Here is a 23,627-nt window from a genome sequence, read left to right as displayed (position 1 = left end):
CCAGAAGCCCAACTGGAGGCTCCCCAAGCAGCTGGGGAAGGTCTGGGCTCCCCACCCCACTGCTCATCCTACACCTGTGCCCCACAGCCCCCCTCTGCCACGTGGCCTCAGCTCAGAACCACCTACCACTGTCCAGAACCACCCACCCAGCCCTCCACACACACCAATGTCCTTGCACACGGTCCACACATCCTAGCACACATCAGACACACATTGTGCTTCCAGACACCCACTCCAGCCATGTGTCCCAAATACGACCCACTGCATCATCCTATGCCCCACTCCCAGATGCCCACCAGCAGGCCCCTATACCTGCACCCCTCCGTTTCCTACACACACACGCACACACACGCACACAAGCATGCATCACACATGCTTTCCTCGGGGGCACAAGCAAGCAGACACAACACCGGGGTGAGACACAGCCCCCTTTCCCAGGACTGCCATATCCTTGTCATCTCTCCTCACTGCCTGCTCGCTACAACCCCATCTTGGGGTGAGACACAGCCCCCTTTCCCAGGACTGCCATATCCTTGTCATCTCTCCTCACTGCCTGCTCGCTACAACCCCATCTTGACCCACAGCTTCACCCCAAAGAGGCACCGCAGGCTCCCACAGTGATCACATGGTCCCCCTCACCACCACTCACCTGCACCCGATCCCCTCCAGAGTCTTAGACCAGTAAGGCAGGGTGAGGGACCCAAGTCAGGTGGACTTGAGGGCATCTCCTCTGAGTGCAGGGAGTGCATTCCGGGAGAAAGCCAGGGAGCCTCCCTCTGCCCCTGGCCTCCTACCCAGACTGGGAGAAGTCTGGGGTCTCTCATGCCCAGCTCTTATCACCTGCCCTCCCCCACCACGAGCTTGCCCTGAGAAATAGGATAGCACGGACGTCAAGCCAGCATGGAGCAGCTTCATTACTCCCTGTGGGACATCAGACAAGCCTCAGAATCTCTCCCCTCAGCTTTCTCATCTGTACAATGGGGGTGCTGAGGACAGTGGGAAGCTCCTGCGGTTGCTATGAGCATCAGATAGTATCATATAGGTACCGGGCTGCGTACAGGACCAACTACAGAGCTGAGTAAATCAACACAGCTTCAATTATTGTAAATTATATGCTAATCTATTACCCTTTCTGAAGAGTTTATCTCATTTAATCCTTACCATCCTCATGGTGGGAAATAGAATCAGGATGATTACACTCATGCTGCAGACAAGGCTACTAATGCCCAGAGAGGTTAAGAGGCACTGCCAAGGCCACACAGCAGGGGAGAGTGCAAAGAGAAAAAGAGGTTGGATGAGTGGGGAGAAAGGGCGGGTTACAGAAACAGACACAGACACACAAATTAGGTCAGCTGGCAGGGGCCCAGGAGCCCAGCACCCCTGCACTGCTAATCATGCTGCAAAAGCTAAGAATAAAACCAAGTATAATTAATTCTGCCCAAGCTTCCTTCCCTGCGTGAGCCAGACTCAGGCACTACTCTCGGTGACTAGGGGCCATGTGCGCAGGGGTTGGGAGCCCAGATTCACTGTCTTGGGTTCAAGTTCAGCTCGGCTTACTTGCTGGGTGGCTCTGGGCAAGTTCCTTAACCTCTCTGAGCCTCTCTCTGGTTAGATGAGGACACTAGTTACACAGGTGGTGTACAGTACTCATCCGTCGGCCCTACGCCGGCACGCTTCTGGCTCAGTCCTCACCGCAAGGCTAACCTCGGCCCGAGCGATCACGGGGTTCCGCTCTTCCTTCTCACAGACGTGAACACTGAGGCTCAGAGAGGGGCAAGACCTGCGTTGTCCCAGTCCCGGGAACGAGCCTGCCCAGCAGCACCAGGGAAGTAAAGTGATTTGTCCCGAGACACACAGTAACGTAACCCCTAGCTCGTGGAAGCAGGGTGGTCTCAGCAGAGCCCTCTGGACGCCCACGGGCTCCGTCCCCACCCGTCTGTGTCCCCAGAAGGCCCTCAGGCCTGTGAGAACTCGGTGCCCCTCACGCTCACCAGCTCCAACCCGGAGACCCAGAGCGTCACCGCAGGAATGTGGGCCGGGGCCAGGCTCTGGGCAGCAGGACAGCCCAGGGGGCGACACAATGGAGAGCGGGGACTGGGAAGGGGGACGCGTCGGTCCCCACCCCCCACCGGGCCACAGCTGCCCTGGCTGGGAAGCCAGCACCCGCCGCAGCCGCTGGGGAAGGGGCCACCGGCCGGGGGGAGGAGGGGCAGAGAAGGCCCCCCTGACCCCCACAGGCCTCCCGCCACAAGATCCGCACAGCCCAGGGGCACACGCTGTCACCGACACCCTGCCACCCTGCCACCGCCCTTCTCCCAGACGCTGCCTCCAGGGCCCCACCAGGGCAGCTCAGAGGGCAGGAACCACCGCCCCCCCCCCGCCCCCGTGGGCCCAGCCCGGGGCCCGGCCGAGCGCTCTGCAAAGGGCATCCCAGGCGCAGAGGCTCCCCACCCGCGGCCGAACTCCGCTACACACCCCCTCGCTGCCCCCGAGCCCCCTCCCCGGGCAGCACCGCCCCACCACAGCCGCCACAGCCGCCGGGGCCCAGGGAGAGAGCCCGCTGCTCCCCCGAGCCAGGCAAGCCGCCTTCTCCTTTCTCCCTCATTCACAAACCAACAGTCGAGCCTGGTGCTCTAAGGGCCTTTCTGATTCCCACGCCCTGGGCAGCCAGGCATCCCTCCGGCCCTCGGTCGAGGAGATCCAGGGCGAGGTTATTTGTGAGTAAAAGCAGAGATGCCCGACATCCCCCACAGCAGAGGACTAGTTAAATAAGTTAAGGAATAACCGTAACGTGGAATATTATGCAGCCATCAACATTTGTGCTTTCACAAACCCACACTCTTTTATCCCACCCTTAAAAGGCACGAATGGGGGATCCCTGGGTGGCTCAGCGGTTTAGTGCCTGCCTTTGGCCCAGGTGTGATCCTGGAGACCCGGGATCGAGTCCCGCATTGGGCTCCCTGCACAGAGCCTGCTTCTCTCTCTGCCTCTCTCTCTCTCTCTCTGAATAAATAAATAAATAAAATTTAAAAAAAAAAGGCACGAATGGATCACAGGTGGCTTTCACCTTTTACTTGTTTCAAAGAATATTTCAGGACATGGGGAAATGCACACACTGGTTGTCAGGAGGCCATACAGCACGGCTGCTGAGAGGATCGTACAGATGGTTCTCCCAAAACCTGGGTGACCCTGGGCAGGTGCTTAACTCTCTCAGCCTGGTAAACAAAGATAATACCCACCTCGTGGGTTCACAGGACACTCTCACACATTAACCAAGTGCTCAATAAATGCTGGCTATTAATGCTATTATCCTTGTCAGGTTTAGAAAATAGGTTACGAGAAAACAGAGACCATGATCCTGCTTTAATGAGCTCCCTACAAAAGTGAATTTCTTAACACTGAATCCTACTAAAGCTTTCCAGAGGCTCTCTGGGTGGTGGGATGACAGACAGTCTTTCATTTTTTTCTCAGGACCTGTCTGCATTTCTGCATTTTCCAAGTGTTCTATGATGAACTCAAGAGTACCTTTTTTTTTTTAATTTTTTTTTTACGATGTATTTATTTGAGGGGAGGGCGCAGAGAGAGTCCCAAAATGACTACCCACTCCCCACCGAGCATGGGCCTCTCATGGGGGCTCTATCCCACGGCCCTGAGGGGAAACCAAGGGTCAGACACTCAACCGACTGAGCCACCCAGGCGCCTCCAGAGTACTTTTATTAGTAGAAGTAGCACGTTCTTTCTGAACCCCAATCCCTGTCACCCTCTGGTCTGTGAAACCCCTTGGCCCTTCATTCTGCAGAGAGCCCCGCAGAAAGCTTGTCCCAGAGGACGCTCATGGGCAGCCAGAGGACAGAAAGGAACAACACAAAAGCCCGAGGGAGCTGGCAAGGCCTGAGCAGCACGCCTCACACGAAGGGGATGGCCTGGCAGGCCCAGCCCTCTCCCCAGGCATGGAAAGGTCTGGTGGCATGCTGGCCCAGACACTCCCCCGCACCCCACCCCACCCTGTCTTCTCCTGCTAGCCCAGTTCCTGGCCCCGACACTCCTCCCACCCCCGTCCCAGTTGGGGGTACAGGCTGCCCCTGAACAGCTGCCCACCATGTGGCCTAGGCCAAGACCCTGGGAAAAACAGCCCCTTCCTCAACGCAGGGCTGGGATGCCCCTGTCACCACTCTGTCAACCCCAGCCACCTGCCTTCTAGCGTCACCCTCTTGACCATCCTGACTCACACTGCTCATTTATTCCTGTCCCCAAGCTGGTGCCTCAAAGCAGGCCCACCCACTGAGGCACCATTTCTAGACTCAGCTACCCACCCCCTCCACTCCCCACCCCCAATAACTAAACCCTTCACAGTGCCTGGAATGGGGGGGGGCACTCTCAAGCCCACCCCATGCTGTCCCTGCCTCGGAGGGGAACCCTCTTCCCCTCCTCCACCTGGTCAGCACCTACTCGATCGACAAGCAGGGTTTAGGAAGCACCTACTGTGTGCCAGGCACTGTTCTAGGCACTTAGGGTCCCACAATTAGCACAACAACCATGTCCTCATGAAGCTCAGCGAGCTCAAAGCATGCCTCCTCTGTGAGGCCTCCTCGCACCAACCACCGTACTGGTCCAAAGGAGGAAGTCTTTTCTGGGGACGACCTCCACCATTTTGGCATTTATCAGGGAGGAGGGGCCACCAACCATGCTCCCACCTGAATGCTCCCCCCTAAATGCCCCCCCCCACCTTCAAATCTCGCTGAAGCTGCTCAGCCGCCCTGGGAAGCAGAGACTACCGTCCCATCTATGGATGGGAACAGGACTGTTAAGCTACCAGTTGGGGCGTTAACAAGACTTGAACCCTGGCCTCACTGACACCAGCTCCCGTGCTCAGGGGTTCCTGAACCCTGGACTACACGCAGAGATCCCAGTTTGTGATGTGAGACTCATTTCACTGGGTGTTGTTCCAGAAGAGGCCTGGGGCCATTCCATCCCTTACCCCGAACAATAGGTAATCACCCTGGAGGGAGCACTCGCTACGTGCCAGACTCTCCATATGCACCTTGCCTCAGTTCTCTTCACAGACCTCTTCCCAGCGAGGGATTATCATTCCCATTTCACAGATGGGCATACCAAAGTGCAGAGAGGGGAAGCGACTGGCTCAAAGTCACACAGCAGTGGGACCAGTTACAAACCCAGGGATAGCTGAACCCCAAAGGCCATGCTTTTTGTACCAGAGTGCACACCTATCCCAGCCCTCACTAGCCTGCCCCATGAGGAAGTTCCAATGGCCACTCCTGTGTTCCCTGGGCCCAGAGTGTTTGTGGGACACAGCCTCCACAAATACTTGTTTGATGAAGCCTGTGAATAGGATCATCCCCAACAGACCCAGGGTACCCCCTCCCTGCCCCCAATCACTATGTGATCCTGCAGGAGGCTCTGGTCTCCCCATGTATAAAACCAGGGAGCTGGACAAAGCTTCTCTCTGGTCCCTCCAAAATCCAATTGAGAGGACTCCAACTGAGCTGAGAGAGGAGAGAAGAGAAACTGAGCCGGATTCCAGCGTATTTTTTTTTTTTATAAAATGACTATGCAAATTATATGCAAAAGACTGCAGATTAGCAGACTCCCAGTGGAGCCTACAATGCTAGCCACTTTACAACCAGGCCCTGGCTGGCGGGGAGAGATAGCATTTACTGAGCACCTGCTGAATGCCGGGCTCCCTACAAGGAGCCGGGTGAAATGATCCTCCTTATTCCACAGACAGGCCAGGCGACCTGCGAGAGGTCACAGACAACTCAGGAGGAGAGTCAGAATGAAGGAGCTGGAGGATGGTGAGGCAGGTGGAAGTGAGGCCTGGTGGTGGGGAAAGGGCTGGGCCCGCACACAGCACCCAAGGCCACGCATCTGGTTCTCAGGCTCACAGCACCTGAAGGAAGACTGGCCCAAAAGCAGAGGGATCCTTGGCTTGATCTTGGGGTCCACCTGAAGCCAGGTGACCCCCAGCCCTCCCCCAGGAAACTGAACAGACCCTGGAATGAGCCCAAGGCATGCCCAGCCCTCCCGCTGTCCTGGGCAGCCTCACAGCTCTCGCAGCCTCCCCCAAAGCTTCCCAGGCACGTGCCAGCACACACCCGAGGACACACAACACGCACACACACACACACCCCTAAAGTGTCCCCATCTGCGTGCGGGTCCAAGCCCAGCCTCCTTGAGGAATTGCGCTGTGGTCCCCCTCACCATCCCATTTGCTAGGTTATTTATAACCCAGCAGGAATCACACGCGGTGGAGATGCGGCTCCCCACCCCCAGCCCTAAGCCATCCTGCGGCTTCTGAGCTGCTCCGAAGCTGCTCCGCTTCGAGGGATGGAAGGGATGGAACGAGCCAGACTCGGGTAGTGAGTGAGCCATGGGGGCCCACTACCACTGCCCAGATGGAAAAGTGAGGCACAGAGCAAGGAATCAGACCGAAAAACTGGGGGAGGTCCTGGTAGAGCCCCTGGAGGCCTGCGTAGGGCCACACACGCCTCCAGCCCAGGACGACACTGCGGATTTGACCAAGAAAGGGAAGGGACAGACTGATGCCCGGGCTCTCACCCTCATCTCCTGACCCCTGGGAGCAAGACCGCTTGGGTCTAAATCCCAGCAGGGGCCCTTGGGAGCTGTGTGATCCCAGACGAGTAAGTCCACCTCTCTGAGCTTGTTTCTTCTCCTCCACAATGGACATAATTAATAGTACCAATCTCAAAGGGTTGGGAGGGTGAAATGAGCTTATCCAAACAGGTGCCTGGCCCAAAGCCCAGCTACTTCTCAGCTGGGTGACCCTGGGGCAAGGTACCTGGCCTGAACCTCAGTTTCCCCATCTGCAAATAGGATGGACAATGTGCCCCAGAGGGTCCTGAGGACTGAAGCGACAGCTCTGACACACTGGTGGTCACCAGACACAGATTCCTTTCTCTTTCCTTTCGCTCTCAGGGGGCCCCACGATTCCTGACCGCCCCCAGCTTCTACCCTTGGGAATCTTTATCTCCTGTCACTAAGCACACAGAGGCTTTTATAGATATTGTGCCACTGAATCCAAACAGCTCCTCAAGGGACAAATTCTCCCCCTAATTTTGCAGTGAGCACCCTGCCTTGTCAAATATAGATGCTCTATAAATACCTGTGGGATGGATGGATGCAAGAAGGAAGGTGACCAGAGAGTCAGAAAAGAACAGGTGTCGGCGAGAAGATGGAGCCGTGGGAGCCTCACGAAGTGACAGGGATGAAAAGTAATGCGGCCACTTTGGCAAAGGGTCCAGCAGCTCCTCCAAAGGTTAAATGGAGACTTGTGTATGAGCCAGGAATTCTACGTGTGGGGAGGGTGCATCCAAGGAAAACATACGTCCATGTAGGTTTAAAAAAAAATAGCCACATTATTCATAATAGGCAAAAAGTAGAAACAAGCCAGGCGTCCATCCGGACAGAGAAATAAAAGTTGGCACATCCGCACAATGGAATATTACTCAACAAAGCAAGCGGTGAGGGCCTGGCACCCACTGCCACTCAGATGAAGCTTGGACACATTACACGGAGTGAGAGAAGTCAGTCGCAGAGGGACCACACGGTGTACGACGCCACGCACACGAAACGTGTGAGGCAGGGCCACAGACACGGAAAGGACAAGACGCTGCCTAGGGCTGGGTGGCTGGGGAGAAATGGGGAGGGACTGCTAAAAGGGAGAGGCTCTCTTCCAGGGGTGATAAAAATATATAAAATTGGTGGTAATGGTACAACCCCATAAATACACTAAATATCACTAAATATTAGATGCTTTAGATAGGTGGATTATATGGTAGGTGAGTCGAATCTCAATAAAGCTGTTGTGTGCGGGGCTGGGGGGGACAGAAGAATGAATGTCAACTGATGCTCAGAGAGGGTAAGAAACTTGCCCAGGGTCACACAGCAGAGCCCCAACTCAAACATTCAGATGCAAGAGGAGGTAAGCTTTCCCTCTGTTCACTCACGTCCTTTCCCAACCACAACCCAGGGGAAGCCTCCCCAGCCCCCCGCTCCAGAAGGGCAAACGCTGACTCTGTAGACTGCAAGTGGGAGAGGCCCAGCATGGCAAAGGCCACTCGGTCTGGTGGGACCACTGGGAGGAGGCGGGCCTGGCGCAGAGTGACCCAGGAGAAGGGAGGCAGCTCCAAACTCAGGCCGGCTGCTCTGTCCACCCCTATACGCCAGCGCCCCAGCTCCGGCCCTCAGTGGTTCTGGGGCACCCTCTGTCCACGCAGCTGGCCCCTGGCTGCCCTCAGCGAGGGGCAGGAGTATGTGGTCCTGCCAGGAAAGGGGGCAGCAGTAGGGGCAGGGCCCCCTGGTAAAGCACGTCTGAATCTGAAGACAGGTCTGTCTGTCTCCTGCCCCCTGTGACTGTCTAAAGCGATCCTGGGGGGATGCCTGGGTGGCTCAGTGGTTTAGCGCCTGCCTACGGCCCAGGGTGTGATCCTGGGGACCCGGGATTGAGACGCGCATCAAGCTCCCTGCATGGAGCCTGCCTGTGTCTCTGCCTCTCTCTCTGTGTCTCTCATGAATAAATAAATTAAATCTTAAAAAAAAAAAATAAGCGATCCTGGGGACAGGCACGTCTCTGGGGCTCACCCCTCAGCCACACCGCCCTCCCCTGGCTCCCAGGCACCCACCCTGCCCATCTCAGTTGACAGCCACCAACCACCTCCCCCTCACTGGTTTCCACTGTTCTCCACATAGCAGAGGGCTGGGCCTGTGTCTGACAGGTGCTCAGTATCCCCCACACACCCCTACCAGGCTGAACTGGGGGTGCAGCTTGCATCCGCTTACTCTCCTGCCTCTAGTCCACCACTTGGCACCTCCCCTGGCCCTGGCTCTGGCCCCCCACCTGATCACTGAGGGGGAAGGGGTGACCTCATGGAGCCTCACAGTGCAGACCATGGGGCAGGGGGCGCGAGAGACTTCAAGGAGGGGAAGCCGGAACCCCCAGCTCTCAGTCCCAACCATGGAGTGGAAGGTGCCAGAGAAAACCGCAGTGCCCCAGCCATGGCCACCCCTCCCCTGACATCCACCCGCCCCTGCCTCCCGTGGGCCCAGCCCGCCCGCCCTCCCCTGGGCTCAGATGGAGTCCAAGTGCCCACTAGGGATGCAAGGACCTAAGTGTCCTGGCCCACGGGCCCTGCAGCCCAAGGAGGAGACAGGCCCTCCTCTCCTCACGTCACTTGAACATGGCTTCCCGGACCAGAGCTCCTTCGGGTCCCCCGTCCCATCACCTGGCCCCCCTGGCATCAGGGCCACAGTCACGCCAGCTCGGCCCCGCTCCCCGCCGGCCCCCAGCAGGGCCAGCCCAGCCCAGCCCCGAGCAGGCCCCGCGGAGGCTGGATGAAGGAGCCCAGAGGTCAGGCCCTGGGACCGGAGCAGAACAGCACCTGTGGAGAAGGCCGTGGACTGGACAAGCAGCGCTCGAAGCTGGGCCGTGACTGGGACCCCACCCTGTTCCCCAAACCCCGGGACAAGGACAGGGGTCTCAGCCCCTGCCCCCAGGATTACCGGTCCTGGTGACAGCTCTGGGCACCACCACGTGCCACGCTCTGGGCTAAGTTAAACCCCCGTCCCTGCAGCTGCCCTGCAGGGTGATAGTCAGCACCCAGCTTCACAGAAGGGGTACGGTGAGCACCCCAGCACCCAGCCGACAAGCAGAGGTCACAGTCGGAGCCCACGAGCTCTCCATGCTCTGCAAATCCCTGAAGGCACTCAAGTTTTGAGTTTGTGGCGTCCCTGGAGTCAGGCAGAAGGCAAAGCTCTGGGTCCCTCTGCCCCCCACCCCTGCCCTTGCCTTAATCACTGCTAAGGAGGCCAGATGACCAGCTGCCCCTCTGGCCTGGCTCCCTAGACTGTGGATTAAGGGCTGGGATTAAGGACGGACACACTCCTGGTAGCTCAGAGCCCCAGCAACGCGCGTGTGTGCGCGTGTGGACATGCAGGCAAGCAGGTGCAAGCACACTTGGGGAGTCTTTCTGGGCATGCTGCGGGCGCATTCACGTGTGTACACCTGCTGTTGTTCTAAGAGGGCTTAGATGCCCGTGGGTCTGGCTGTGTTTGCGTGAGAGGTACGTGTGCACGGGGAGGGGAGTGTGTGTGTGTCCGTCTGTGTGCGCCTCTGTGTGTTCAGGTATGGACGTGGGTCTGTGTCTCCACGTGTGTGCACAGGACAAAGGGGTGCTGGGCCTGCCTGGATCAGCATTCTCCCTCACAGGCCCATTGAGTCCGTGTTTGTGCACAGCTCTACGTGTGCATCAACCTCCCTGAGGTAGGGAGGGCATCTCCTAACTTGTCCTCCTCTTCACCAGGAGTTGGTAATGGCCACGGCCGTCCAAGGCGCGGGGGGCAAGCTCCCCACAGCTGAGAAGGGGAGAGGCAGCAGTCTGGGTTCTCCTGACTCACCAGGCCTGGCCACGCCTGAGCCACTGAAACAGGGGAGTGGGCCAAGCATCCTTCCCTGCAGGGACAGGAGGGACCCTCGCATCAGCACCGACCCACGGTGACACACTGTCACACATGCACACGTGTACGACAACTCAACCCCTTGCCCAAATCTAAACTGAACCATGGCCTTAGCCCCACAGGGAAAAAGATCACTGTGGGCTCCATCACCATCTCACAGACCGTCCCTCGAACACAGAGCCGGAAACCCTTGTTCTGGATCTGAGATCGTCCCCAACAGGTCTCGCAGCTCCCCTGCCTCTCACATGAGAACAGGACCCAACCAAGCCTGCGCCCAGCTCCCAGAGGCTCCCAAGGAGCCACTGCCCTGGGGGTCACTGTGCTACTTTCACCGTTGGGTGGCCCTGGACAGTCTGGCGCTGTCTCTGGGCCCCGTGAACTCATGTGAACAGCAAGGTGGGAGGCTGATCTCCTGTAGCCCTCGGACCCTTTAAACTGCACTTCTGGAGGGGTCGATGAAGGCATGGGGGGGGGTGCAGAATCTGGGCCCAGGAGGAGGGAAGAGGAGGGAAGAGGAAGGAAGAGTCCCTCCAGCTCTGACCCAACCACCCCTTCAGCCTTCAAGACCCATGTCCCCCAGGGGACTCCTCAGGTCCTGCCCGCCCCCAATGGCAGCGGGGAGATGAAAGGCTCCAAGCAGCAAGGGAGGGGGTGAGGCAGGGGCCTGCGAGGAAGCAGGGCAGGAGGAAGGAGATACGGAGGACGGTGGGAGGCAGAGAGAGAAAGAAGAGGAGAGTGGGCAGAGGAGGAGGTGGTGGGTGGGAGGGCTGCTGGAGGAGGGCAGGGAGAGGGGGAGATCTCTGGTAACCAAGTCCGAGCCTCCGGAAGCCCATCACATGTCCACCTTCCAGAAAGGTGGAGGCCAGAAGCACCTGGCATGCTCCCCTCTCCCCCAGACAAATGAGGCAGGAAGGCTGCATCTCTGCAGCCACTGCTCCCTGCTGCCAGGGTCCAGGCCTGGGGATCCCAGGAGCAGGGGGCTGGGGTCAAGGACAAGGCTTGAGGACAGGGGAGTGCTGGAGGTAAAAGCCGGAGGACCTGTGAAAGCCTGGAATGGAAACGAGGCAGCAATGTCAGGACTTGGGGAGCAGAAGCCAGGTAGCCCGTGTGTGGGCGGAGCGGGAGATGATGGGATAGCAGGGAAGGGGCTGCCACAGAGCATCCCCGTGAGAGCTCTGAGGAGGTGAGGCTGTGACCCCGTGGGGAGCCAGAAGCTAGGGAAAAACGCAACAGAGCTGGGGCTCAGCACAGAGTCCTAACATGGAGAAGAGGGGCACTGCCTAGAAATCTAGGAGCGAGGCGAGAAGGGCCCAAAGAAGGGGTCGCGGTGCTTGAGAGCTGGAGATTCGGTAAAGGATAAAGCATTCCCAGGGGAGGGGACATCAGTGCTGGGTTTTGGATTATGAGTAGGAGTTCGCCAGGGGAGGGAACAGTCCACAGAGAGCGAACAGCGCCCGGGTCCACACGAAGATGAGAGAGATGACGTTGTACTCTGCGTCGGGGAGCTGCTGGGAGTCGCAGGTGGTAGCCGTGCGGGGTGTGCAGGGCAAAGGGACGGAGCTGGAGGACTATAGTGATGCACTGATAGGAATCAATCTGGCATCGAGTCTTGGGCTGAGGGCAGCTGGGCTGGGGTTAGGGAGAGAAGGATGAGAGCTGGGCCTGCAAGCCGAGCAGGAGAGAGGCACGCAGAGAGCAGAAACAGGAACAAGGGACCGTGCCCTGCCTGGGAGGCAGGAGACACAGCTCTCAGTCTCAGCTCAGCGACCAACTTGCTGGGTTACTGCAACCAGCCACTGTACCTCTCTCGGCCTCCAGCTCCCCAGATGTAAAATAAGAAGGCCAGACCATCAGGTCTTGGAAGATCCTTGTTCTGACTAGAAATCACTTTGGCCTCAGTTTCCCCTTCAGGACAACGAATAAGTTGGACAAGAGCGTTTCCAAAAGCCCTTCCAGCTGAAGGGCTGCAGCTCATGGCCCAACCTAGACAGAAAACAAGCAGCAAGAAAAAAGACCCATGTGGAAGCCCAGAGTCCCCGGACCCAGATCAGGGCCTCTCCCACAGAAGCCACACAGGTTCAGGCTCCAGCAAGATGTGTCCGGCCCTAAATTCATCCTCTCGGGGCACCACGCTTTACAGTTTGCAATGCACGGACCACGGAGCAGTGCTTGCACACCAGGGAGCATTCTAGACTGCTTGGGTTCAAATCCTAGTAACTATGCCACTGTGTGACCCTGGACAAGTTACTTAACCTCTCTGTGAACTCAGACAAATTGCATAACCTCTCTGCCTCAATTTCCTCTTTTGTAAAATCAACGTAATAACGGTACCTGCTTCACAAGGTTGTTATGAGGATTCAGTGAGCTTTGATATATAAGACGTTTGGCAGAGTATCCTGCACAGGGCAGGCACTCAACAAGCATAATTCAATATTAATACTATCACATCTGTGCCCTGGATGGCACACCGTGCCAGGCCCTCGGGGCAGGGGGGCTGCACCCACTTCAGTACCAACACCCCCTACCTGCAGGATGGAACCCCAGTGCCCTGGTTTGGACTCAGAGCCCACCACTGGAGTCTTGCAAGCCAAGGCCCTGTGGGGTTCAACCGTTCAGCCCCAGATCACTCCATGGCACAGAGCCAGGGACCCAGGAGGTGCCCAGTGAATGTAGTAAAGGCCAGAAACAACACACTCTCATTAGCAACAGCAACCCCCTGCAGCAAAGGCTCCTGAGCCCCGAGGCAGGTCCATCCCCACCTCCACAGAAGGCTCTGCTCCCCAGTTGGGAACCGCTGCTTTTAGCCACACCCTCAACTGCCATGACCTTTCCTACCTCTGAGCCTTCTCCACCCTGGTTCTCTATCATTGCGCCGCCATCCTGCAAGGCCTGCTACAAAGGACACCTCCCTCATGGAGCCCTCCCTGATATTCCAGAGCCAAAACCTCTCATTCCCCTGACTCGCTACCCTCAGCTCCTCACATGCGCTGGCTCTCCCTTCCCTAACTGGGAGCTTCCTGAGGTCAGAGACCAGGCTGAGCCCCCCGCGGAACCCATCGGAGTGCTCAGCGTAGGCCAGATACAGAGGGATCAGTAAATAGTGGCTGGAGTGACTGGCAGGTCAGCAGCACAGTAGGGGCAAGGACCCGGTTACTGGACTCCCTGCCCAGTGCTCCTCCCCTGTCCAGGAAACCAGACTCACAGCCCAGCTCCCCGGGGGCCTGGATTTGACAGATCACGTCCCAGAGGCTGGGAAGAGAGGTGGTGTTCAGGGTGATAGGTGAGGAAAGGGGCCCGCCCCAGCCTGGCCCAAGAGGAACCACAGACAGGCCATGTGAAGGAACCAAGCCTCCTATCCCCCCGACCCTCCTGCCCCCGCCAAGCCCAGCTCTCCCTTCCCGAAGGGGACATTCCAGGCCAGGCCCCGGCCCCGTGTCTCTCCGATAGTTTCTCAAATGTGAAGACTAGAAGGGTCCCTGGAGCACCCAGTGCAACTTCCCAACTTCACAGATGTGGAAAGTAGAGGCTCGGGGAGGGGGGGGTGGAAGCTGCCCATGGTCACTTGACAAGCCAGCAGCAGACTCATCTCTGAAACACAACGATCTTAGAGAAAGCAGAATTAAAATAATTAAAATCAAGATAGCTACCCGGCACCAGTGTCCTTTAACTGGCTGCCAACCAGGTCACGCGCTGCACCTCCCCCAACGCCATCCGCGGCCCGGCCTAGCGAGTGACATCTCACGGGCCCACTGAACAGCGGGGAAGACCAAGGCTTGCCCAAGTCCGCTTGGCTTCTGGGATTCAAACAGGCCTCGGTGGGGGAGGCGGGGTTCCCCTGCCGGCTGCTCTTGCACACCTGCCCCTGAAGCCTCACACAGGCACCATACACACCCACCACCAACACACATCTCACCCGAGCAAGGCTCGCCGACAAGACTCCAGACACACGAGATACACCTGCACACCCACAGCCCCTAGCACAGGCCCCCGCACGCGGCAGGTGCTCAAAAATGGTTGCACAAAGAACAAATTAACCAAGCAAAAGACGGCCCCACGTATGAGCATGCACCATGCCACACGCCTGTTTGGCCAGCCCCACGCCCCTGACATCACGGCATCTCAGGACCACGGACTCCAGCCGCCTGCTAACTGCCTCACCTTGGGCTCACTGCTCAACCTCTCGGGCCTCTGGGTCCCCATCTGTAAAGTGGGGTAACAACACCCGCTTCACAGGGTCATGGTAAGGACTGACATAAAGCACGGGGCCATGCCTGGCGTGCAGCATGCACCCCATAAGTACTGGCCATGATCACTGTCCTCGTGTTGTCACCATCTGTGCCTGCCTTCCCAACACAGGGAGCATTTTTTTTTTTTAAGATTTTATTTATTTACTTGAGAGACACAGAGAACACAGAGGGAGAGAGAGAAGCAGACTCCCCGCTGAGGAGGGAACCTAACACAGACCTCAATCCCAGGACCCTGGGATCAGGACCTTGGGATCATGAGCCAAAGGCAGACGCTCAACCAACTGAGCCACCCAGGTGCCCCCCAACACAGGGCGCATCTCGAGGGCAGGACACCCCGAGCTCCACCTCCGTGGCAGCGTGACCCTAAGAAGGTGGCAGTCAGCAGCAAGTGGCAGCCCACTGAAGGGCAGCTGGGACCATGGGCGCCCTCCCCGTCGCTGTGGAGCCTGCAGAGGACAGCAGTACATGGGTCCTGCCAAGCACCCTGCCAAGCCAGACTATCCTTCCCCTGCTCCCAACACAACCCCCCAGCGCTCCAAGAACCTTGTGTGCACAGCCCCCTCGGCCCCCACACAGCTGCTCCCAAACCCTAGCCCCTAGCACAGTGAGCCCCACAGGCCCCTGATGCCCGCAATCGCATTGGCAATTGGTTTGCTACAATTCGATTTCCCAGATCCCCCATTATCCTTATTAAAGTCTGGGCTGGTGAGCAGGGCTGGGGCGGGGGGTGCAGGATGGGGGTGCTGGCTGGTAGTGCAGGGGGTACAGTGAGCCCCAGGAGAGCTTGGGCTGATGCCGATCCCAGGGTGAAGCGAGCTCACTGCCAAGCCCAGAAGCAGGATGAAGACCCTAACTAGCAAGATCCCCCACCCTGTCCCACCCCGTGACTCCCCTCCCCATCCCATCTCAGAACACCCTGGCCCTGAAGGGGGGTGTGTGTGACAAGGTCAGTGATGGGACAGATGGAACTCCAGAGTCGCGGCGGGGCAAGTGGACAGCTGGCTCCAGCAGGACCTGGCTCTGTGAGCCTTGGCAAGCGGCTCAACATCTCTGAGCCTTCTAAATGGGGGGAAGGCCACAGCCTCTGGCCCACCTAAGGCTGGATGGATAACAAGCACCGACCCTGGGCCAGGCCCCCAGGCCGTCCCTGGGCTTCGGGACTCCCACCTGTGAGACGGCAGGCTCTCCCTTTGGTGGTAGCCCCACCTCCAGGGTTCTACTTGGGGCATCCATGACCATGCAAACCTGGTTCCCACTCTCCAAGGGAAAGCCTTACTCCCAGCCCCAAAAGCAGCTCCTCAGGGAGACCAAGAGAGGGACAAGAAAAGAGCAAAACCAAAGCAGGTAAACAGAAAAAAATCAGTATGTACAGGAGCCCTCCTTATCAGGCTCTGTGTTATTTCATGGTGTTCGTTCTCACGCAACTTTTTTTTTTTTTAATATTTTACTTATTTATTCATGAGAGACACACAGAGAGAGGCAGAGACATAGGCAGAGGGAGAAGTAGGCTCCCTGCGGGGAGCCCGATATGGGACTCGATCCCAGGCCCTCGGGATCACAACCTGAGCTGGAGGCAGACACTCAACCACTGAGCCACCCAGGGGCCCCTCTAGCAACTCTTGAGACAGACAGAGGTGCTCTTAGCCTGTTTTAAGCAAGAGAATGAGGCTCAGAGAGGTTAAGTGAGCTTGCCAAGATCACACAGCCAAGGATCGGGAGAACCAGGATTTCGACCCTGGTCCGGTTGTCTCTGGGACCCCTGCTCCTCCTACTAGCTCAAGATACACCCTCAGGTTTGGAGACCCCAAAATACACGGCACCAAGGCGCAGGTGGGGCCCCAGGGTGGAAAGAAGGCCGACCTTGGCCAGCTGGGGCACAGGGTACTGCGGTACAGCCCTCTCCACCTGGTGTGACAGCCAGCACAGGCGGTCCCTGCCCTCCACCGGACCTCCACCGTCAGCAGCCAGGTAGGGAAGAGGCCAGATCGTTTGTCAGGGGACACCCCCACCCCCACCCTGCAGCTGGGCCCTCAGCCATCACTGCCCAGACTCCCCCCTATAATCACAGCTTCCTGTTTGGCCATGGAGACTAAGCCGGTCAACGGCGGCGGGAGGGAAGCAGCCACCCACTCTGGCCAGGGCCTGCTCTGGAGGGAGGCAGGCCGGAAGTAGAGGCTCCCCAGCCTCCAGGAATCTGGGCGCCTGGGAGCCAAGGCAGGGTTCCCCCCACAAGGAAGCCAGTCAACAAATATTTACCAGGCGCTGGCCTGATGTTCCCGGGCTGTGGTGGGCTGTGGTGGACCGTTAGCAGGGACAGCAGGACAAGCCAGGTGGTCCCCTGCCGGACTGGGGGCTGGGCCCTAGGGCAGCTCCTGGCACCCTGCCCCCCCAGACACAAAATCACAGGCTTCCAGGCAGCTGAGCCGGAGCCCAGAGCCACAGCACCTCTGTCCCGCCCAGATGTGGTGGCGGCGGCTTGGCACGGGGACGGCAGGCCCACCCCGTGTGGCCACCCCCAGCCCACGGGCCCCCGCCTGGACCCAGCAGACCTCTGCCAGTCTCACCGTCCACCCACCCTGCTCCAGAGGAGAGCACACAAAGCCCCAGTCTGGGCCCCAGAGCTCACGGTCCTGGCTCCCTTCACTCACTCACTCACTCACTCATTCATTCACTCATTCATTCACTTAAACTGTTCGATTCTGGGCCAGGCCCAAAGTTGGCCCAGGGACTCGGCAGAGAAGAAACATCCACAGAGCCTGCCCGCGGGGGCTCAGGTCCATCGGGAAGCATCCTGAGGCTTCTCCTGACTCGGGCTGCGCGAGCTCCACCAAGTCACTCAAGCCACAGGGAACCTTCGGGACGGACCAGGGGCCACAAATCAGGGATGGGGCAGCAGGGATGGAGATCTGGTTCCACAACATTCTGCGGGTCACAGGCCCAGTCGCCTGTGCAGAGAGCGAGCCCCACAGGGGGGGCATCCGGTGTGCGCCGGGGGAGGGGGGGGACGCGGGGTGTGGAGGCCCCTCACCTCCTGAGGTTCTAAACGCTTCCCCTCCCCTGCACCAGGACCCCCTGCGGGCCCCACCCACCAACCCACCAACCCGCAGTGCTCTCCCTCCCCCCAAACCCGTGACCCTCAGAGCAGCCCATTTCCCACAGGACAAGGCCTTGTGAGGTAAGGAGCCCCCAGCGAGAAGCAAGTGGCCCAAGGTCACAGAGCAAGGAGTGAAATCGAGAGGCAGCCCAGCTCTCCCAGCCTGGCAGGCCCTCGCTCCATCCAGCTCTGCTACTTTGCAGCTGTGTGACCGTGGGCAAGTCATTTAACCTCTCTGAGCCGAGGTTCTGGGCGTTCCCACCCGCAAAGATTACCCTGAGGATTAAGTGAGCCAATACAGAGCAAGCGCTTAGTGGGCGGGGCTTTCGGGGAGCATTAGTTTGCTGCTTGGGTCATTAAGGCCTCCCCCGATCATGCCCACAGCCCGGGGTGGGGGGGCAGAGACAGACAGAGGCTTTACCCTTCCTGTGCCAGCTGCTTCTGTCGGCTCCAGCCTCAGCAATCCTCCTGCAGCCTCTTCTAGAAGGACCCACCCCTCTCCCCAAGAAGCAGCCGGGGCCTGGGGGCAGGGGGGCCACAGCTCCAACGGGAGGATTTGGAGGGACAGATTTGGAGGGACGCCTGCAGCAAGGCCTGGCTTCTGAGGAGAGCTCTGTCTCCACCTCCCCCACCCACCCCACTGGTGCCCCAGCATTTTCCAGAGCCTAGGCCCAGAACTGCCCTACCCCAGCGCTGCCCTGGGGCCCCCAGGGACCCCATGTCCCAGTCCAGGAGTGGGGAGGAGCCACCTGTTTTCAAAAGGCCAAACTGCTTTTTTCTTTTTCTTTTTCTTTCTTTCTTTTTTTTCGATTTTATGTACTTAATTTACTTAATTGAGACAGAAAGGGCAAGCAAGTGGGAGGGAGGGGCAGAGGGAGAAGCAGACCCCCACTGAGCGGGAAGCCCAAGGACCCTGAGGTCACGACCTGAGCTGAAGGCAGATGCCTAGCCGACTGAGCCCCCCAGGTGCCCCTCAGCTCCTTTCTTCAGCAGAGCTCACCCCCAACCAACCCCCAACACGAGGGAAGAAGAAACATTGAATTTGCAGCTGGAGGCACTGTGTTGCTCCCCAAGGAGTAGAAGGCACTGGGTCCCCATCCCAACTCTGCCATGAGGGTACTGTAACCCCCAACAGCAGTCCTGAAAGTCAAGCATTTGTCCTCAGTTGACAAGTAAGAAAGCCGAGGGTCAGGGCGGGCTACAGCTTGCTCCCTGCCACGTGGGGACTATTTTGCTTGCACAGCTCAAAACCTCCTCCTCCAGGAAGCCCTCTCTGACCTCTCCAGGCTCCCTCCTGGAAAGGCTCTATCTCCTGCGAGCTCACTACATGGCAGGCTGTGCTCATTCTACCCACGGAGCCCATTTTCTCATGGCAACACCCCTGTGAGGTTGGCGCTGTTACAGTCCCTACTCTACAGACCAGGACGTTGCAACAGAGAAACCCCTTGCTCAGTCACACAGCAGGTGTCTATCCCTGGAGCCCCTCCCACCTTGGGGGTTAACAGACAGCAGGCCCCTGTGGTGTCCTTGTGTCAGGGCCTGGCCTCAAACAGCCCCGGGGTCCCCAACTTTCAAATTTCTGCAGTGAGGACGATCTTGCTCTGACAACTCCGCATCCACAGTCAACTCGGGTCGTGGAAGTGGAAGAGCAGGGCGCTCTAGGGCAGGGGACGTAGTGAGGGTGGAAGGGGGCAGGAACCACCAGGCCCGGGGGTGGGCCTTCAGCAAAATTCCTAGATTGATTTCTCCTCCCCAAGGTCCCACCCCTACCTCCCCCCACCATGCTCCAGGCCCCGGAAGAGCAACCTTATGAAAGAACAAGAAAGCGGCATTTGTTGAGTGTTTACTAAGCACCAGCCGCTGCGCTGGGAGCTTTCCACATTAACCTCTTCCGTTGTTGTTGCTTTACAGACACGAAACAAGGCACAGAGAGGTTAACTAACTTTCACAAGGTCACACAGCCACAAAGTAGTGAAATGTCATCACCGGGAATGTTCAAACGAGACTAGATGACACAGAAAATCCCTTCTGGCCCTGAGCCTCTAGATGAACATGTTTCCAAGCTAAAAGTTCCAGAATCCCCACACTCCAAGCCTCTCTGGGTGGTGACTGAGGTGGCCCTGAAGCCAGATGTCCCTGAGAGTCCCAGTCACCTGGTCTTTCAGGATAGAGGACTCCCCAAAGCAGACGCCAGGAGACAGACAGACAGACACACACACACACACACTCACCATCTGCAGCATGAATGAGACCTGTTATCCCCAGAGGCCACCCTGAAAGCGCCCCCCTCACCCCACCCCACCCCACACAAACTCCCTTTCAAGCTGGTAGGCAGCCCTAGGGGTCATCTTGCCCCTCCCCTGCCCAGAGCCAGCCACTGCCCGTTGAGCGATGTCCTTAGAGGACCCCACCATGGAGGCCACTCCTGGAGCCATCCTGGGTGGGGCTCTCCTGGCCTAACCTCAGTCCCTCCTGCCACAGGCATTACCCTCTTCCCCTAGGGTGGCACCCCTGGCCGCTGGCACCACCCTTTACCCTTCTGGCTGCTGGGCCAGATGAGGTGATGCTCCTCCTGGACAGCCTAACCCCGGGGGCTCCCCACCTCCCCTGGAGCCCCTCCCAGTCAAGCCCACCATCCTGGCCTGGGAGGCGGTGTTGCTGCCCCTGCTCCTGGGCTCTGGCTCTGAACCACACCCACTCTCCCTCACCCTCAGGTGCAGGGACAGCCTCTCACCCAGGCCCTCCTAGTGGTCTTCCATCTCGCAGGCGCCCAGTTCCTTCCACCACCCCATGGGGCATGAATTACATCAGCCTCGTTCTATGAGTGAGAAACAGTGGTTCAGCAAAGGAGACCTGCCCAGATCCTACAGCTCAGGATTCCTGCCAGGCGCCCAGGTTAAAGCATTCTGGCCTACGCCCCCTTCATCCATCCCTGCATCAAACGTTTACTTCTGTGGATGAGCACACAGCTCAGCTCAGCTCATTTCTGAAGACCATGTTACCAGCTTCATTTTACAGATGGGAAAAGAGAGGCCCGGAGAGATGAGACAATGTGCGCAAGGTTATAGCAGGAGTCAGGGGGGTAGCAGGATTTGAACCCAGGGCTGTGTTATTTCCCGGCTTTTGATTCATAAACGATCTTTCAGAAGCTTGGCTGAGAAAGCGACTCATATGCCAGGCGGGGCTGGGTCCCAGGTCCTCACAGGGACCTCTTCTCACCCCACCTGGGGGAGGACTGGGGATGAGGCCGCCAGCCCGCCGGGCACTGGACTGGACTTTGCCTTCAGTACTCCCTGTACCCTTCGTTCAGCCCCCAGACGGGGAAGGCTGACGAGCAGCATGTCTGTCCAAGAAGCGACCTCTAAATCCGTGCCTGTCCTCCCATTTTACAGACTGGCCCACCGAAGCCCACGGAGACACGCGGGGACAGGGCTGGCACCTGGGGGCTGCCTGAGAGACCTGGGTGCTTCTCGGCCTGGGGAATGAAGTCCAGGCACAGCTCCCAGAACCCGCCAAGGAGGCTGTCCAGGCTCCAGACATGTGTCCATGGGGGAACTCACTTGGGATCGGGGTCCCTCCAAGTGGGGAGGTGGCCCTTCATTTCTCTACCTCCTCTTGCTCCCCCCAACCAAGCCAGGACTAAGCCCAACCCCACAGCTGTGTGGTCCTTCAAAGAGATGCTCACGGGGTCACGGCATACATATACACTCACCTTCACCTGCACACATTCTGCAACCCCCCACCCCCCCCCCCCCGCCCTCCGGGTAGTGCCCCAGCCACAGGGTCACCGATGCATCCACAGCACATGCAGACACACACACATGCACACGCACATTCCCATGGGCCCAAGCACACACCCACCACGGAGGTGTCTCCCCCACACACGCACCCCCTCCCGGGGGGGCACACAGCCATGGCCAAGGGCTGCCCAGCCCCGCCACGGACCCTCCGCAAGCACAATAGGTCACCCCCAAGGGGTCCACACACAGGTAAGGCCCGGGGCCCCCAGCCATGCACGGTTCCATCCCTCATCCCCCGCCTGCACAGCCCACAGGTCCCAACGCCGGCGCGGAGGGGATTAGACACAGGGTCACCCTCACTCACCCCCTCGGGTCACCTTCACGCCGGTCACCGCCACCCTGCCCCTCCCCGGCCCCCGCAGCGACCCTCGGAGGCAGCGAACCGCTCCCGCCCCAGGGGAGCCCCAGGGGAGCCCACCCGATTCCCCGATTCCCCGCGAGCGAGCGAGCGGCCGCGGCCCGGCACACCCCCGAGGCCAAGGCCACGTTCGCTCCAGACCCGCGACACACCCAGCCCGGCCCCCGCCCGCCGTCGGGCCCGTGCCCCGCGCCCCTGACCCCGGGCAGGGGACCCCGCTCCGCCCGGGGCCGCCGGGGAGGGGGGTCCCCGGAGCAAGGGGAAGCGAGCCCCGAAGGTGGCCGGCCCCCAGGACGCCAGCCCGGGGAGGGGGGTGGAGGGAGGGGAGGGGCGCGGGGGGCTGGGGGTGCCCAGGGGGGAAGGGAGAGGCGCGGGGGGCTGGGGGGGTGTCCAGGGGGGAGGGGAGAGGCGCGGGGGGTTGGGGGGCCCAGGGGGGAGGGGAGGTGCGCGGGGGGCTGCGGGTGTCCAGGGGGGAAGGGAGAGGCGCGGGGGGCTGGGGGGGTGTCCAGGGGGGAGGGGAGGGGCGCGGGGGGCTGGGGGTGTCCAGGGGGGAAGGGAGAGGCGCGGGGGGCCCGGGGGTGTCCAGGGGGAGGGGGGAGGCGCGGGGGGCCCGGGGGTGTCCAGGGGGAGGGGGGAGGCGCGGGGGGCTGGGGGTGTCCAGGGGGAGGGGGGAGGCGCGGGGGGTTGGGGGTGTCCAGGGGGAGGGGGGAGGTGCGGGGGGCTGGGGGTGTCCAGGGGGAGGGGGAGGCGCGGGGGGTTGGGGTGTCCAGGGGGAGGGGGGAGGTGCGGGGGGCTGGGGGTTGTCCAGGGGAGGGGGGAGGCGCGGGGGCTGGGGGTTGTCCAGGGGGAGGGGGGAGGCGCGGGGGGCTGGGGGTGTCCAGGGGGAGGGGGGAGGTGCGGGGGCTGGGGTGTCCAGGGGGAGGGGAGGGGAGCGAGGGCCCGAGGGTCTCCAGGGGGAGGGGGGAGGCGCGGGGGCCCGAGGGTGTCCAGGGGGAGGGGAGGGGCGCGGGGGGCTGGCGGGTGCCCAGGGGGCGGGGGGAGGCGGGGAGGACTGGGGGTGCCCGGGGGGAGGGGAGGCGCGGGGGAGCCGGCGCGCGTCAGGACTCACCCCCGCGGCGCGGCCGGCCAGCAGCAGCAGCAGCAGCGGCGGCAGGAGCAGCCCGCGGGCGCCGTGCCCGGCCGCGGCCCCGATCCCCGCTGCTGCCCCGTGGGCGGCCCCGGCGCGGTGCGGCGGCCCCGGCTTCATGGCGGCGGCGGCGGGCGCCTTTGTTCCCGAGCGCGGCGCGCGGGGCGGCTGCTGGGCGGCGGCGCGGCCCGGAGGCTGGCCCGACGCGCTCCCGGCTCGGGGCTCCGGCTCGGCGGCCCGGCTCCGCCTCGCGGCTCCGCGCCCACAGCAGCCGCGCCCGCAGGAAGCGTGCGCCGCCGCCGCCGCCCGCCGCCGCCGCCGCCGCCGCCGCCGCCGCCGCCGCCGCCGGGCCGCCCCCAGCGCGGGCGGAGCGGGAGGAGGGGCGGGGCGGGCGGGCGGGCGGACCCGGGCGGACCCGCGCGCCCCCGCCCCCCGCCGCGCCCCCGCCCCCCGCCCCCCCCCGCGCGCCCCCCCCCCGAGCGCCGCCCCGCCCCCCCCCCCCCCCCGAGCG

At 60.4% G+C, this 23,627-nt stretch overlaps 1 protein-coding gene across 1 annotated transcript in view; it reads right to left on the bottom strand.

The window, feature by feature from the left end:
- The window catches only part of SDC3 (syndecan 3), a 34,468-nt gene extending 11,057 nt beyond the window's left edge, over positions 1-23,411 (bottom strand). The window contains exon 1 of the mRNA XM_041766503.1: positions 23,099-23,411. Coding sequence (XP_041622437.1) covers positions 23,099-23,236 — 138 coding nt within the window. The 5' untranslated portion in view covers positions 23,237-23,411. The remainder of the gene's footprint in view (positions 1-23,098) is intronic.
- Positions 23,412-23,627: the final 216 nt, after the last annotated feature.

Source organism: Vulpes lagopus, chromosome 8, assembly GCF_018345385.1.
Source record: "Vulpes lagopus strain Blue_001 chromosome 8, ASM1834538v1, whole genome shotgun sequence".
NCBI classification, from domain to species: Eukaryota; Metazoa; Chordata; class Mammalia; order Carnivora; family Canidae; genus Vulpes; species Vulpes lagopus.
This window is presented reverse-complemented; position numbering and strand designations above follow the sequence as displayed.